Raw genomic sequence first — 18039 nt, forward strand, 5'->3', positions numbered from 1 at the left:
AAATCCCAAATACCTAGGTTATGTGAGGGAGCCTCCCCTCTCAAATGCAGAGGTAGGTTGTAATCTGTTGGTGTAAATAACTATTTACTTATTACACTTACTTAAGTTCACTTAGGTTAATGCATTATTTAATTATTTTGCATTATTTTATTATTATTTTAGGTGAGACACTTAGGAGTTTGTCTACTCTCATTGAGTTGTGCAACTCTAATTATGCACATGGTGTCTACAACACAGGAGTATGCATCATTCACTGAGTTGTCATGATGACAACACAATTATCCGCACTCCTCATTTAGCACATGTTGTCTACACCACTGATTTGCGTGCTACACCATTGTAGGTTTATCCTCACATCATCACACTTAATCCCGTGCTTAATGGAGGATTACCCATATCTGGTGGACATGTGCCTGGTTGTATGACATATCATGATGCTGACTTCTATGCATTCTGGAAGCTCTCCTGAGGCCTTTATATTTAGGCACTCCTAGTGTACTCTCAGCCAGTTATTGAATGAATATTGTCATTATGATCATACTCTGTCTATTTTCGTCTATTGTGTGCTTGTGTTGAGTTCTTTAGTTCTTGGGTGAATTCTGGCCTAAGCCAAATTCTTACAACATAATGATTTGATTATAGTCTCTCCAATTGATGGCACAATTGTTAGTGCTCACAAGACAAACATGGTCAGTTTTCAAGACAATATTTCAATGACATCTATTTACCAATAAAGTATAACAAAAATTATAGAAAGCATTGCCTAGAAGTCATGCATATTTTGCATAAATCAAGAGATAACATAGCCATGAAATATATATATATATATATATATATATATATATATATATATATATATATATATATATATATATATATATATATATATATATATATATATATATATATAGTAGTAATAGACTAAACATATTTCCTTATAACAAAACTATATAATATGGAATAAAAAAATAGAGCTACATCCTAAGGTAAGCAAAGGCAAAAAAAAGTGACAAGGTCATATTATTTCTTGATTTTGATAACCATGACATCCTCTTCCAATTTCCATTTCATTGTCTGATTCTTTAGTTTTCACTTTGGCCTTTCCTTTTGTTGTTTTTTGAATTGGGACTATCTTGAATCAAACTCTTCTTCATAATCATCAACGAGATAATTTGGAGATTTTCTAGAGTTACATTTTGAAAGGAGTCATGAACCAAATATCCATCCTTAAAGTAATCATCTAGCCATCCAACATCATCAGTGTAGACAATACGAAGCCATCACATGAGGTAGTAGATGTTTCTTCTTGCTTCCTCCCAATGAACAAAAAAAGTATTGTTTCCTTTGAAGATTAAGATTGGCCTTCTAGGGATACCCTCTGTCTCCAAGAGGCTTCGTATGTCAACGACCGTATAATCCACAAGGAAAGGGATTCATTCCTGACATCAATGCTGAAAACTACATGCTCTAGTTCCTTGAGGCTTTTATCTTGGAAAATTTCCTTACACAGAGCAACAACTGAATTCTTCTCAATCCTAGCCATCATCATAGAGGAGATGAAGGTTCCTACTATATCTTCATTCATCCTTATTGTAAAACTATAATCATAATAGTACTCCGCAAAAAAATAAATTAACTCCAACGTTGTCACCTAATACTACCCCTAAATGTCATTTCCATGTTCTTAGAGATATGGTAAGTATGGACATTGGTCTCCATGAAGTTGGTAGTGTAGTGCATAGAAGGGAAGCTACATAGGTTACAAGGATAGATGAAAAATAAAAGTTTACTTAAAGAATATATAATCACCATGTTAAAGGATCACATATCTGGAATATATTATATATAATATTATTAAGCATATATAATTAAAAATAATATCAGTAAAACAAAATTAAGATTATTATTACGAAATAATTATAACTAATATTTTTATTTGATTATAGTTTATAAAATAATTAAATTTATTTATGAAAATTAATTTTAAATAAAACTAAGATTAACATTTAAATTATTTCTAACATTGAAATAATTATAATTAAAAATAATATTACTAATTGTACCCAAAAAAATTATATTTGATTAAAATTAATATTATGACTAATTTTTTTAATATTTAAGATTCATTATAATTAACTCACCAATATAATTTTACATTGTAAATTTTTAATTATAAAATATAATTTATATTATAATTATAAAATACAATTTAAAATTATTATATTTAATACTCATGTTAAATATAATCAATTTACAATTACAATTTTCTTTTTAAAAATCCCTATTCGAATTTTAATTTTATTTATTTAATATTTTTTGATTGCTGGCTTTTTAATGAATTGAATTGGAGCCCGGATTCCATTTAAATGGGGATACACTTACACTCATAAGAACTTTTAATAGTTAACTGAATTCAACAGCATGTCAGTGACACATCAAGGCTACTTCGAACTGAATTCAACAGCATGTTTTCATGATCTTCATTGACACATTAAGGCTACGTCGAATTGAATTCAATATCATGCTTTCATGATGCACTGCAACTTCTTCATTGACACATTTAGGCTACTTCGAACTGAATTCAACAGCATGTTTTCATGATGCACTGCAACTTCTTCATTGACACATTTAGGCTACTTCGAATTGAATTCAACAGCATGTTTTCATGATGCACTGCAGCTTCTTCATTGACATATTAAAGCTACTTCAAATTGAATTTAACAGCATGTTTTTATGATGCAAAATATCTCCATCGTAGATAACTCGAGCTAAATTCTTTTTTTTTTCTTATGTGAAGTGCTGTATACAGCGATTTTCTCCATGTTTAGGTTTTGTACAGACTTCTCCTTAACATGGAGAAAATCGCTGTATACAGCACTTCACATAAGAAAAAAAAAGAATTTAGCTCGAGTTATCTACTATGGGGTTATAACATGCAGCACCTCAAAGAAGAAAAAACAGTTGTTCCAGAATTTATCTCTGGTTATCTACGCGGGGGTTATTTTGGATGCTGGTTAGCATTTTCCTAGAATTTATCACAAATTTTCTGTTCATTCTTACAAATAGTTCGAATTCGTATGTTTGTCACAGCAGTTGAGAGCTCACCAATGGAGGACGGTCCGAGATTGCCTCTGTTGAATAAAGAACCAGGGCAGAAATATAGATGGACTTACACAGAACTTTCATCTATAATCCCTTCTGTTCGTAATCGCAATGAACTCGCCAAAAAGAGCTGGATTGAATCCAAGAAGCTCTGGTACATTGCCGGGCCTGCAATTTTCACAGCGATTTGCCAGTATTCCCTTGGAGCCATTACGCAGACCTTCGTCGGCCATTTGGGCACAGTTGAACTCGCTGCTGTGGCTGTTGAAAACTCTGCTATAGCTGGACTAGCTTTCGGAATCATGGTAAAACAAAAAATTAGTTCACTATGTTTGCCAATTGGATTTTAAATTACTTTGGGTCAAATTGGGTTGTATATATGTGCTTTTTGAATCCATGTTAAATGACATTTCGTTTTTAACATAAATTCTCCATAATTTTTTCAAGTGGCATGATTCAGAAATTCATGCTTTTTATGTTTTGGTTTAATTGTATATTTGTGCAAATTTCTTTCAAACACTTAGATAAATTGATTTCTGTAAAAAAATGACTTGATTTTTTATGTTTTAATATTATTGCAGCTAGGTATGGGCAGTGCTTTGGAGACACTATGCGGCCAGGCCTTCGGAGCAGGGAGGACACATATGTTGGGAATATATATGCAGAGATCATGGATCTTACTGAGCGTCACAGCCCTAGTTTTGAGCCCTGTCTATATTTTTGCTGCCCGAATATTGAAGCTTTTTGGGCAGTCTGATGAAATTTCAGAGCTCGCAGGGAAATTTTCTATATGGATGCTTCCCCAGCTGTTTGCATACGCAGTGCATTTTCCCATCCAGAAGTTTTTACAGTCTCAGAGCAAGGTCATGGCTATGGCCTGGATTTCTGCATTGGCCCTAGTCTTCCACCTTTTTTTGAGCTGGCTGTTTATAGTGAAATTAGAATGTGGTTTAGTCGGGGCGGCCGTTTCTCTAAATTTGTCATGGTGGATAGTGGTGTTAGGGCAGCTGGCATATGCAGTTTCAGGGAAGTGCCCTGGTGCATGGAATGGATTGTCATGGCAGGCCTTTAAAGATTTGGGGGCTTTTGTGAAGCTTTCCTTGTCTTCTGCCGTGATGCTCTGGTCTGTCTTACACTTGGTTTTTATAGTGATTAATTTTTTTTTTGGGGATTTGATTGTTTCTGTTATTGATGGCTTTGTGGTTGTGGCAGCCTCGAGTTTTGGTATTTCATGGTACTGATTGTGCTAACGGGTCATCTTACAAACCCAGAAATTGAAGTAGGCTCCGTTTCAATCTGGTAAGAGCTTTTTGAGATCTGATAGATGATTATATGCTGCGAGTTTTATGATATTTGATAGCTGAATGTCTGGTACGAGTTTATATTTGATCTAGCTAATATGTTGTTCCATGTCTTCCCCTGTTGCATTGCTGGATATTGCTTGGGGCTATTTTTAGTCCCTGCCTTCAAATGGCGCGGACTAATGTTATGCTTCAGGTTGCTTTTTAATATTAATCAATGCTTAGAAACAATGCAAATGCCAAATCATTTCACTTTTCTGATGTTCTAGGGAATTCTTCCTATTAAACTGGAATTTCGGATTTTTATTTCTTTTTTCTATTCCCTAAGCTCTGCTCTTTTTATTACAAAGTAATTGGTAAAATATTTGTTATTAAAGAGATTGAGAAGTCAATATATACAAAAGAATAAAACAATGTTTCCCGAAAATATAAACATTTTATTTTATCTAAAAGAAAGCTGAATAAAACATATAACTATAGCTAACTAAATATTAGAAATATTCTAATATTTACAATAAATTACCATTAACTAATAATAGATGCTTATCTATTATCGTAATACTCTCCCTTAATGGTTAATCTATCCACAACACCAAGCTGTCTTCTGAATCTTTGGCAAACTAAGGACAAGCTCTTCCTGAGCAAGCTTAAAGAGATAATGCACATTTAAGTGCCCATATCATTGATGCTAAAGTGTGCTAATAGAAGATTGCCGAGCAGCCATAGCTAAGTCCCGAGAATCACCAAAATTAGTAACTCAGAAAAGACCACGGTCCTCAAGACCCACTGCAACAATTGACGAAGTTGCCCTATCAGTGATGGTACACTGATGTGAACTGAAGGTGACATCCAAGTGTGGAGAATGTCGTAGTAACTGATTGACTGAGAGTAGATTTAGTTTCATCCCTGGAACATAGTACACATTAAGAAAAATGAGATTCATCTCAACAGACTAAATCTAAATGTTGCCTCTACTAACAATGATGTACTCTTCTCTGCCACCAAAAATAACAAAATCTGAGTAAGGCTGGTAGTCAGTGAACCAATCTTTGTGGTGGGTGAAATGATGAGAGACACTTGAATCAATGTACTAGGAAGATGATTTCACATGATTTGTAGGTGTTTTAGCCATGAAGGTGTAAAAGACAGATTTTGTTTGCTCAATGTGCTCTGCACTATTCACTTTGGGCTACAAACTTGATTGCTTAGATTGGGTAGCTAAGCATTTTCGACATTCAACCTTCATGTGACCAAACTTTTGGTAATTGTTGCATTGAATGTTCTTCTTTCAGGAGGCTTTTGAAGTTGGAGCAGAAGACTTTTGTTGAGATTTTCTTTTATCCTTCTGAAAGGACTTAGCATCAAAGGCTTGCTTTGTGGAGGTGGGGCTAGAACTGCTACCGAATTGTTGTTTCCACCTATCTTGCTGAAATAGAAGTGTGTAGAGATCTGTGAACTTCAAATCAATACCAGTAGAAGTGATGTTGAGAATCTCGATAAAATGCTCATAGGACTTATGTCCTCTTCCTCCATCTTGCGACCAATGGCAAGTAATTGACCATAGATTTCCTAAATCTTATTCAGGTGAGCCTGGAGCGACATTCATTCATCCATGATAATATAAATAAACTGCTTTTTAAGAAAAAAGTTTTGCATTTGTCAGAAGTCTCATGAAGTTTCTTCAAATGCTCCCATATCTTGGCAGCTATTTTGCCTGATGGAATTTGAGGGAGCTAATCATCTACGGTGGATAATTTGAGAAGCATTACCGCATCTTTGTGATTGAGATCCCATATATCCTGATTAGTACCAATTGCAGTTGGACACATTGTAACACCCAAAACAATCTCATTAGTATTCCAATATTCAAAGATTGCTAATATCCACTGCTTCCATGTGGTATAATTCCAACCATTGAATTATGAATTGCCTTCAATCATAATATTAGTCATAGATGCCATAGCACCGTGAAAATCTATGAAGGCATACTTTTCGAGGCAAAAAAATGGAAGACCTAGAAAATATGACGGAGTAGCCAGATGAGAGCTTGCAAAACCCAAAAAGAATATGTTGTCAGTTTCTAGATTTGTTGGCTCGAAAATTGAGGCACCTAGAAAAAATATACAAACCAGTTGAAATCTTGAAAAACCCACCAAGAATCTATAATTTTTTTTGATCTAGTACAAAAGATTAGAGTTTCGAATAAAATAGCCCTCGCTGCTAAAAAGCTTTAAAAATGACGGATTTGTAGAGAAAATTGTGGAATCTAGGCACAAATAACCAACTAATGTTTGTAAAAAATCTAGATGCTTCCAAATAGGCAAAACAAACCACTTTTTTATTAAAAATGAGTTACAAAATAGACATGCAATTTTCAAAGAAACTTGGATGCAAGTGGCAAAAAAATCAAGGCAAAATAACATAATTTTAACAATAGAAATGTCACCCAACAAACCTCAATGTGAACAATAGAGAATAACCCTCGAGACAAAATAACATAATTTTTTGGTAGAAAACCCTAGTCGAACTAGAGGTTTTCGAAGTACATATGCATGAAAACAATTTCGAAAATAAAAGGTAAATAATTTTAACCAAGAAATTATAATTATTTTCAAAAAAATTTAGAGTATTGTATTACAAAGTAAATGGTAAAATACTTGCTTTGTTATGAGACCGAGAGATAATATATACAAAATTTCCTTAGGAGACGTGAGTAAAGAATAGAAACATTCTATTCTAGCTAAAAGAAAGCTCAACAAAGCTACCATAACTACAGCTAACTAACCTATTATTGTTGTAATACGTTTTTCTGGTAGTATTTTCTTTTTTCCTCTTACAAAATTTGTGACAGAAGGCCTCTTCAAGCCTACATAGTTGGAATTCTCTAAGCAATTCATGTGGTTTGTCTGTGTCTCCACATTTTGCATACCTGCGTATCAAGGCAGTTGCACAAGAGAAAATTGAATAGTAAAGATAGAAAAGCCCTTTAGTGAACATAGACTAATTGCAAGCCCTTTCAAAAATTCCTCCTCAAAATATGCAATGTTCAATCTTCTGTTCTCATGTCCTATGCCCTGCATCTTCTCCATAATGCTCATCTCATCCGCAATCTTCAAAATCATCTGCAATTTCCTCCAGGTTTGAATGAGATTGAAAGTTGGCTCTAGGGTTTATGGTTTCAAGACCTCATCCCATTCTGTTGCCTTTTGTCAGTACAGAACTATAACATGGCATTCGATTTGAATCTTCAATACCCTACCATTGTGGTGCTCTATGCAATATGTTCGACTCTTCAAACTGGTCAGATTCTCTGCTTCTCCACAGATGTCACTTCACGACCAACAATTCCTATAGGAGAGCTCAGCTACAAATCAATGGAGCTAACAATATCGTGTTTTTTCTCCCTTTTCATCAAACCAAGTTTCTATGTGCCTCACAACATTATCCCCCAAAGACCATGCCAATTATCGCATTACTTTTCAACTCTGCATTTCTTTGCCTTTATTTAAGTAGAATATCCACACAGACTATATACACAAATTGCTCAGGAATTTACACAGTTAATATATGCAGAATTTTGTCTCAGCATTGAGGATAAACCAAGGCACACTTGGAGTTGTATCCAGCAGTGATCGTTATGAGCAGGGCATTGCAGTGAAAGTCTTTGACTGGGGATATGGGCAAATCAGAAAAGAAGCTGAGGTAGCTGAGGTAGCTGCAGCGAGGACTGCAACTTCCTTCAAGTCTCTGAATTCAATGCTTAAATTTCCAAATTTCTCCACCCTTTATTGCATAGTGCATTTTCTTGTTCACATTTATCTAAGTGGCTAATTTCCAGCAGCAAATATTCTTTGGGCATTGTGCTAAGATTCATGTTGATACCTAGTTTGAAGGCTGCCATTTATCCCAAGCAGGAGGCGCTGACAAGAGAATGACTTTATCGCTATCATTCTCCCATACTTGGAAATTATAAAAAGTCGATTCCTCTAGAATTTAATCAGTAGTTTATTCCACAAGACAACATCTACTTGTGGCATTTCCTCAAACGGTTCAGGTGCCTAGCCCATGTCTTTCTTTTCAATGCATATTGCAGCTACAACATTTGATAAACATCTTCTGTTATATTTATTCTTGATGGATGCTCATATGTTGTTCTGAAGCAGGCACATACGATGTACCTAGTATATGTTCTCTGCTTGTTCCTTTTCTTTCACTACTATTTTGCCCTATATCTTCATTGTTAAAATCAAATACTGTTTATTCGGCTATCAAAGCCAAATTTCCAGTCCATTTTTGAATTCTTTTATCGCAAGTAGTTGCTGATTGCAAGTTTTCAATTTTACGAAAACTGATTTCTTTTGCTCTTGCATCGCAATGACTTTTGCTAATTTCGTATATCAATTCCCTTAAATTAGAATAGTAGAAACATAAATATGAAAGTGCAATTTGCGCTCTATGGCATTCATTAATGTTTGTTGCAGAAGTTTCCTTGGTTTGTCTGAAATAAAATAAGTGTTATCTTTGAGCCTATCTTTATGCAGTTTTCCTTGAATATTTTGATTAGTGAGATTTTTTTTTTTCAATTTGAGAATCTAAAATATATATGAATGATTCTTCAGCTTTGCAACAATTCTTTTTTGTTTTCCAAATTGTGCAATCACTGCATTCCATGAGATAACAACTCTTTGAGGCAAATTCATCAACAACTCTTGTGTTATATGTGATTCCACTATTTGCATATATCCTTTAATGAATGCCGTGTTCTTGCAATGCTCATTCATTCTAAATGTTTTATCCACAACCATAATAAACCATTACATTTAAGAGTGTGCAGCTAAGTAAGGTGTTGTCTGACTCTTATCCTCTTGAAGTATGCTCTGCCAATTGTGACTTCTTGACCCAGACTTCGTCAAAATACCATTCTAATTTGCAAATTAGCTTACCATCATGAATCTCTACTACCCTCTTGGATTCTGATTGCTTTTGATTTCTAACTTTCTTTCCACTAACCCTTGTAATTGTTTTATGATACTGATATTTAATACTATCATCCACGTGGCCATTATTTCATTTGGTTTCTGTCAGACACAATGCATACCCTTTTCTATTTTTTGAAGAACTTGATAAGTTTTCTTTTAATCACATGTTAGCCACCTACTACAAAATCTTGGAAAAAATTAATAATTGGAGGTATTCATGCTTATCTTAAAATACATAGCATAAAAGTAGGAAGTTAATAATTGTAAGATTTTATCTGCTTGGTGCACTTTGGATAATAGTATACTAAATTCCCCAGTTGCTAATATTTTGATTTTCTGCTTAAAATCAAAGGCCATTCAAGAATATATGACATCAGAAGGAAAAGATTCTACCTCTCTTATTTACTAAGTTTTATTTATTCAAGAAGATTGTATACAAGTTGTTCTCAATTTCTTAAGGTCTTCAAATTAACATAACCCAGAATGGACTTAGAAATGTTGCTATATGTGATTTTGCATGCACATGAGATCTTTGTTTTTAATCAAAAACTTAACTGTGTTAAATTCTGTCCTCCTTCTTGAGGGGGCCTGATGATGAAGCACTCCTCGAGTGTCTCAAGTTGTACCTATAATTTTTTTCTTCATGCACCAACTTTTTGTTTCTTCCTATTATACTTGTAACTTTAATAGGCCCACATAGTTACATGAAAATTTTCCTTATGGATATGCTGATGGATCTCAAACCTGGCATGAAGGAGATGATGGTATTTCCAATGTCCTATTGAATTTACCTTTTTTATGAATTGGAGATTAATATCAGGGAATTTTCTGGTTTGCCAATTATTAGTTATCAAATTAATAAAGATAATATTATATCAATACCCAATTGTCTATTTGAATATCCTCTTTGATTTACCCTAGCAAGAAAAAGGAATCCTCGCATCACTTTGATGTAAGCATTTCAAAAAATGAGGTGCTGGCACATTAATAACTATGAGAAAACATAGTAAGAATGGAAAATGCAAAGACATCGAGGAAATGACTATAATTTAAGAGATAACTCTCTCCAAACCAGAGGTGCTCTGCTAACGTAATTACTATCTGCAGTAATAAAATATGGGCAGCAAGCCAATCTGCAGCTTGCGACAACCTTAAGACAGATTATCCAATTGTTGGCTGTGGATTATTATCTTAAATTACTGTTCAAGATCATCCCCCATCCGATGACTGGTCCAGTGGACACACATTTACGGTCCAATCTTTGTCCTCTGCTTCCTGTTTGTCTTCCTTACTAAAGGTGGCCAGAGGGACTTTGGGAATTTTTCATCCTTGTTGGGGATCACTTCCACTCCTTCGATGCCCCTGGCAACTAATAGCAGCTCCCAAACTAATATAATATTTTCTTCCTTTGAGGCCTACTTCATTGTGGCCTATATTTTTTTTGGGTGAATTCTGATAGGCGAGTGCAAGCATTTGGGGTACTTCATTAAAAAACATGGATTGGGTAGTACCAAAATTTGGGACCCTAAGCTCTCCCTTAGTCTGGCTTGATAATGTATGGAGTATTGATTGAACATTAAACACATTATTAACATAGCATGAGATACTGCCTCAAAATGAGAAAATGTTGAGATTATCAACCTCCATTGCTACTTTCTCAGCCTGTTAATAAATTTGTTATTTCTAGAGATAAGTTAGTCATCTTAAGAGAAATTTTATCTGTGGAAGTGAAATCTATTTTTGATTGTAGCTTGGCAGACAACACTTTACTCTTTCTCCTTCAGAAATATACAGAATCTCATTTGTTTTTAACCAAGCTTAATGAAAACCAACATCTTGACAATGTTAATCCATTTAATTTAGACTTCCACAACGTTTACAAGGCATGTTAAGTTGCCCTGAATTAATTTATCCGCCCTGTTCTACATAGGCATTGAACTGAGTTATCAATGCTAATCTCTTTAAAGTTGAATGTAGACTCCTTGAGGTGAATTATGGTCTGATAAACTGTTTTGGACCTTTTTGGTCTCAACGGTGGGAACTGATCTTTTACCAAAACCATTTTAAAATTGATAAACACCTTTTGTAGCTTCTTTAATTCTTCACTGAGCTTGCAAAAACCTTGTAGTCACCAAATACAGAAGACAATAAAAACTAAATATTGAGGATGGCAGTGACTCCAGCTGTATGCAGCTCTTGTTTCTATGAATTGAATGAATGAATGCATGTACATTCCAATAATATTCATGTGGTCAAAAGGCTTATCAACAGATAAATATTCAAAGTTGAAATAGAAAAGTTCAAAACACCAATATTTATTAAATCTCCTTTTCTTGCTATATCATGAATTTTCTATTGTGCATCTTTATTGAAGTTGCGTAATCCTTGATAGTTTTTGGATATGCTTGATTGTGGGTTTGCCTGTGGACCTTTGGCTGTTTATACATTAATGTTTCTGAATATTTTTGCATTGAAGGATAAAGTGCTAGATGTTACTCTTATTGCCTATTCTGTTTTATTTTCTTTGCAGCATGAATTTGGATGGATGGGAAGGGATGATAGCTCTGGGGTTCAATGCTGCTGTCAGGTCAGTAAGAAAGGCATTAAGTTTAAAACTTTTTGTAAACAATTCCACAACTTATTTAATGTACCAGTTTTTCCTATATGGTGCAGTGTGAGAGTATCAAATGAACTTGGAGCAGGACGTCCCTCTGCTGCCAAGGTTTCTGCGATGGTGGTGAATTTAACGACAATAGTGATAGGCTTATTCTTTATGATTCTCATTTTCATCACCAAGAATGGTTTTCCAACGCTCTTTACCAATAGTGAAGCAGTTATGGCAGCAGTAACCAACCTGTCCACCTTACTTGCCCTCACCATGCTGCTGAACAGTGTGCAACCAGTTCTATCAGGTCTGTAGAAGATTAATATATTTTTCATATTAGTGATTCCTGTAAAGTATTGTGTATGGCAGAGTTGAAAAACCAAACAAAATGTATATATAAACAATAATATTTTATTGGTTCCAATCAAGTATACATGTCTTGTTTGTAGTACAGTTAGGTGCCTACCACAAGTTGTACAAATTAGTCCTAAAAATCATCTGTAGACCCAAAAACAAATTGCCCTAAATGATGAAGAATAAAAGAACCTTTCCTTTCCCTTCTTTTTAACTAACCAATTTGATCTAATTGATGGTTTATAATAGCCATTATCACTACTGTAATAACATCTAAACAGGTGTATTGGAAATTCAGTATCTTAGCCTCCTAAATATCACTGTAAATTTTTTCACCAAATGCATGATAGATCTGTCCCACAAATACAAGAGTAGAGTGGTGAGGATGAAGCAATGGATTCCAACAGACACTCCCCTTGGTCTGCCCAGACACAAGGATCATCACCACTTTTCAATTTCCTACCAATTTGTCATGACCTTTCATAGGATCTTCACTGCTATGGAACATGCTCTAAACCTTAGGAAACTTCTTCAACTATCAAAACTATCAACACACTTAAACAACATGCACTGGTCTCCTCTGCTGTAACGACTTCCACGTCTTGACCATAAGTAACCCTACTCACCATGCCATAACTCCTCATGCTCACAATATTCTAGGAAGGTAAGGAGGTACTCCACATTGGCTTTTTTTTTGTAACAACATGCTATCCATGTCAAGGGACCATAAATGTTATCATACACCTATGTGATCAGTAGACAAAATGAATGGACACACTTTAGGACTATCCTAGGTATGCCAGTGAACAGTGTACACTTGCAAACAGGGTTTGACAACTTAAGGGAAAGATTTTTCCAGTATGGGTGGGGTATCCAACACAAAATTGAGTCTAGAGACTTCAAGGCAGTCAAATAAAAAATGAACTTGTAAAGACAGATAATTCTGATCAACTGTGATCAGTAAGTAAACAATATACAAGCAATGAAGACAACACCTTTAAGGCTTCTGAAATGATCTGTGGACAAGAATGGTTTCCAAAGATAAAAAATATGAATGTTTTAAACCATACACAACCCTTTCCAGAGGGAACAGACAACTTGTGATCAGACCAACCTATTACAATTGTCACTGTCTAAACTATTGGCAGTTAAGACTGTATCTCCTCAATCAGAGAACAATTGTGTTCTTCAACCTCAAAAATTGTGACTATGGAAGTCCCTTAGAAGTCCTTGCAATGTCAAAGTCCCCTTGACAACATAATGAGAAGGTGATCAATGCAGTGTGTAATCTTAATTCCCACTGTGATCAGTCAATGTTAGATGAAATCAGGCCTTCTTACTCCTCAACAAGGATGCATTTTCAAGTTTCCAAGCATTAGATACTTTTTATTTCACTTTCTCTATCTTACCTTCAAATGAATGCATTCAATTCAATCATTAGATGATTCATATACAATCAGATTATGGAAGCCAGCATTCTGGCTTAACTCCATGCACAAGGGCATTAAATAACTCTTAACATACACAATAATTTAACATGAGGCTTGAACTATTTGAAAGAGAAATTAATCCATTATAGAATACCAAAAACTTGAATTTTTCAGCAGTTAAAAGCTGAGTTACCAAACAATTTGTACTCAAATCCTTAGCAGGTAGGTTTTTGTGACTGCTTTTACCAATTGTGATGGATCTCCCTCTACAATTCATGGCCAAGCCTGTCTTTTTTTCCTTAGAAAGCTAACTCTCCATTCTAGCTCTTCCAACCTATTTTCAATGCGAATTATCAATCAGCAAAAGATCCACATTACCGTCTTGGTAATTTTGCAGGAAAATGACATAAAAGTTGTTTTATTCAACTTTGTATTCTAAACTCTAACATAATATTGATGGTCGACCCAAAAGGATTCTTAAAAGTCTCCAAAGTAATTTTTAACTCTTTTCAACCTTCCCTACCAACATGTGGTCGTTGGCTTACAATCAACCCCTTAATCATGCATTTTGCAAAGTTGTCAAATGACAACTGCAATAAGTATGCAATTTTTGCATTTTGACAGTAAATGGCTTATGAAGGCTTACAAACATATCAAATTTGATCCAATTAGCCTATTGCCACTATCCAAAAGCCTATTCAACCTAGTTTGACATATTTGACCAACATTGACCATTAGGGCCCAACAGGTCTGTTGAGTACATTTGTTGCTCAAATGGCCTTACATCAACATCAAATTGAACAAACAAAATTAAACAAACATGAAGACACTAACCATGGCCTTGGTATGACCTTATTACATTGATTTTGAAGTCTTGGCCTTGTAGGCCACTTGGGAATTGTGAAGCTCCTGCATTATAGAGTGTTGTTAAGGGAACAAAGCAAAGCTTACCCTAATAGTTAGGAAATAAGCAGGACCATGATTTCTTGTTGCAATGTAGATGAGTGGGAATTTTTTCAAGAACATAATGCATGATTTTTTGGGGTCTTATGCCAACCCCAAATTTAGGACATACTAGATCTCTGGCCTCTGTGATCAAAGTCTGTAACTGCATCCCTGGTAGACCTTGCAATTTCTATTGTGTAGTATACTCGACTTTTTTATTGCTGACAATGCACTTGAGATTTATTGAAATTTGACATATATTAGACAGTTATGGGCATATATACAAATTCAGTTACACTTGTTTTGTATAGCTAAATATCACGGATTCATTCTTGGGTTCTCAAGAAAGTGAAGTGTTTTGTGTTGACACAAATTCAGGGGTAGCAGTAGGAGCAGGGTGGCAAGCACGGGTGGCCATTGTGAACCTAGTCTGCTACTATATTGTTGGAGTGCCTTCTGGTGTACTTCTGGGTTACAGTTTCAACTTAGGAGCGAAGGTAATTGTGCTTGTAAATTTTTTAAAAAAAATTGCAACATGTTTTTTTATCTGAATGTGATTTGAAAATTTGATTCAAACTTGAACACAATTTATTAATTGAATTGAGAAACAACATTATCTTTACATTGTGAATTGTAGAAATTCTTTATCACTCACTTTTTAAATCAAGTTTCAAAGTTCACAATGCAAAAGTTAAAGATCACATATGCCCTATTTCTGTGGAACATGCTCAAGTACTGCTGTATTTCTAGCAGGGTATTTGGAGTGGCATGATTAGTGGAACAGTGCTACAGATGATGATACTTTTGGTTATCACATGGAGGACAGACTGGAACAGAGAGGTATTACTATCTTTCTTCTTGTAAATAAGAAATTGTGCTTTATTTTTTCTTGGGCCCGCTTTGGTTTCATGTTGGACATTAATAAATTATCTTATCTTATCTACTTGAATATCACTGACTACACTTGGGTTTATTTTCAGGCCTCAGAAATCAAAGATAGGATTAAGGTGTGGGGAGGTTCAGTAACCCCATCACAGATAGTTCAGTGAAGTTAAATAAGATAACCATTTTTGTAGGTTTATTAATGAATATGGGCTTGCTGTAGTACTCTGAGAAACCTATGGTAAAATATGCTCACGGATATTGGGGAACAGCCTACCTCTGAAAAATCTAGAGGCAGGTGTGAGAGGGTTTGTACTGCTGGGATTCTTTGCCTAACTTGGTTGATTGATGGCCCGGTTTTGAGGATTCTTAACCTTTTTTTTTGCTTACACTCTACAGCTTGATTTCTCTTCTTTTTCTCTTGCAATATATTGTATTCTTTTTTGGTTAAACATTCAAGTAGGCGTGGAATTTGATGGCCGTATTGGTCATTTTTGCACTTTTGAACCGTATATGACATGGTAAACAATTGTAAGACCATATGAAATGATAGTCTAAATTTTCAAAAATTTGACAATACGACAACTAAGTTTATTACTAAACCATCAATATTTGTTATAGGCAATTTAATATTTTATTTAATATACATAAATGCGATTTTTTTATATTATAAATCGTGGGATCAAAAAGGTACATAAAAAAGGAGGGAGGCAGAGCCTCAACCAACTAATCGAAAAAACAGCAAAAAGAAACAGTCCACCAAGAGGGACTACTATCCGAAATACAAATACATCAGAGTAATACAAGGAGAAAGGTGAGCCAGAGTAATAAATGCGATTTCATAATATGTATGACAACTATATATTATTTTATATTTATATTGTTTCTATTTTTTTCTTTACCTTTAGATATGTTTCTATTTTGATGATTGCATATCTATATTAATTTAGAAACTTACTGAAATAGAATATAATGAATTTTAAATTTTTATTTTTAGTAATTTACAATATTAGATATGTATTTTTATATTACTTTTTGTTAATTATATTAATTTAAAAATTTCTTAAATTAAGATATATGATTTTAGAAACTTTTTCTTTTATTTGAATTATATATATATATATATATATATATATATATATATATATATATATATATATATATATATATATATATATATATATATATATATATATATATATTACTAATTTATAATTATTAGTTATTTATAAAGAATTTTGTATAAGTTAATAATTAATATTTATTATTTTCTAATTTATTAAACATTTAAATTTAAAATGATCTTTAAATTATTTGAAAACAAAATAATTGACCATCAATTTTTTTTTCAAAATGTAAAATAAAAGGCATGGAAATTGTTTAACCGTCATTAAAAAATTATATGACAAGCAAAGGCAACCGTCAAATTCCAGACCTGCATTCAAGTCCACCCAAACACTCAGTAATTATGTTCTTTTTGTTCATCTAGATCTTGTCTACGGTTGACATCCAAGTCACTGTGAAATAGAAGCATATAAGATTTACGTTCATCCCCGACCAGGGAATCTTCAATCAACTATTGTGTTGTTTTAAGTTCTACAAAATTTATGGAAAAAGGTAAAGGATAATTTAGTAATGCGATAATAGTTCAAAATTAAATCAGATTTTTATTTTTCTTTTTCTTTCTAATTTGATGTCTATTAGTAGAACTTATTCGATAAGAATTCAAAATTAAATTGATATTTTTATTATTTTTTCTAATTTAAGGTATACTAGTGAAAAAACTTATATTGGTTATTTTTTAAGATCTTATAATTTTTTTGGTTTTTTTTTTTGCTAGATAATCAAAGATACTATTTATTGTAATTAGTTATTATTATAAGTTAAGTTCCTTTGCATAGTTTTTAGTAATAACTTTAATTTTAATATTATTTCATATATTAAAATTTAATAATGATATTTTTCATATGTCTTAATCTTTTTCTTATTTGTTGTATTTGTTATATTTTACTTTCTAATTTTTTTGTTTCTTTTTTAGTTAAATTTAACATAATATTGTCAAAGTTTATTAACAAGAAAAAGATCAGTTTACTAATAGGACTTCTATAGTATCAAGTGCAAATAGATCCAAAAATAGTTTTAAATAGGTTTATCCTTTACTATTTTACTGATATTTAATATAAATCTCATCGCAAAAACATAAACACAAACAGTTTATTATCCATTGAAATATAAATTGCAATTAAGCTTTTGATTTTATGAATACGTTTTTACATTAATTTAGTAAATTTTATTTACTTACATTTCTACTTTATTTGTTTAAAATTAAATATGTTTAAAATAAATAAATAAATAAAGTGAACTAATTTATTTCTCTACGGAACTAAGTACCCTAATAAGATGCAAGGCATAGTCTTTGGTAGGTTATCATTATCAAAGGT

The 18039-nt window shown here is 33.3% G+C and overlaps 1 protein-coding gene across 1 annotated transcript; it reads left to right on the plus strand.

Annotated features, from left to right (window-relative positions):
• Positions 1-2820: 2820 nt before the first annotated feature.
• LOC149563519 (protein DETOXIFICATION 33-like) lies at positions 2821-16167 on the plus strand. Its single transcript, XM_089826744.1, has 8 exons — positions 2821-3407; positions 3684-4225; positions 4315-4401; positions 11913-11969; positions 12056-12294; positions 15095-15213; positions 15470-15556; positions 15697-16167. The coding sequence occupies exons 1-8, from the start codon at positions 3078-3080 to the stop codon at positions 15763-15765; spliced, it is 1530 nt and encodes a 509-aa protein (XP_089682870.1). The 5' UTR covers positions 2821-3077; the 3' UTR covers positions 15766-16167.
• Positions 16168-18039: the final 1872 nt, after the last annotated feature.

The sequence above is a fragment of the Cupressus sempervirens genome, chromosome 4 (genome assembly GCF_028749045.1).
Source record: "Cupressus sempervirens isolate cs-2001-9-10 chromosome 4, ASM2874904v1, whole genome shotgun sequence".
NCBI classification, from domain to species: domain Eukaryota; kingdom Viridiplantae; phylum Streptophyta; class Pinopsida; order Cupressales; family Cupressaceae; genus Cupressus; species Cupressus sempervirens.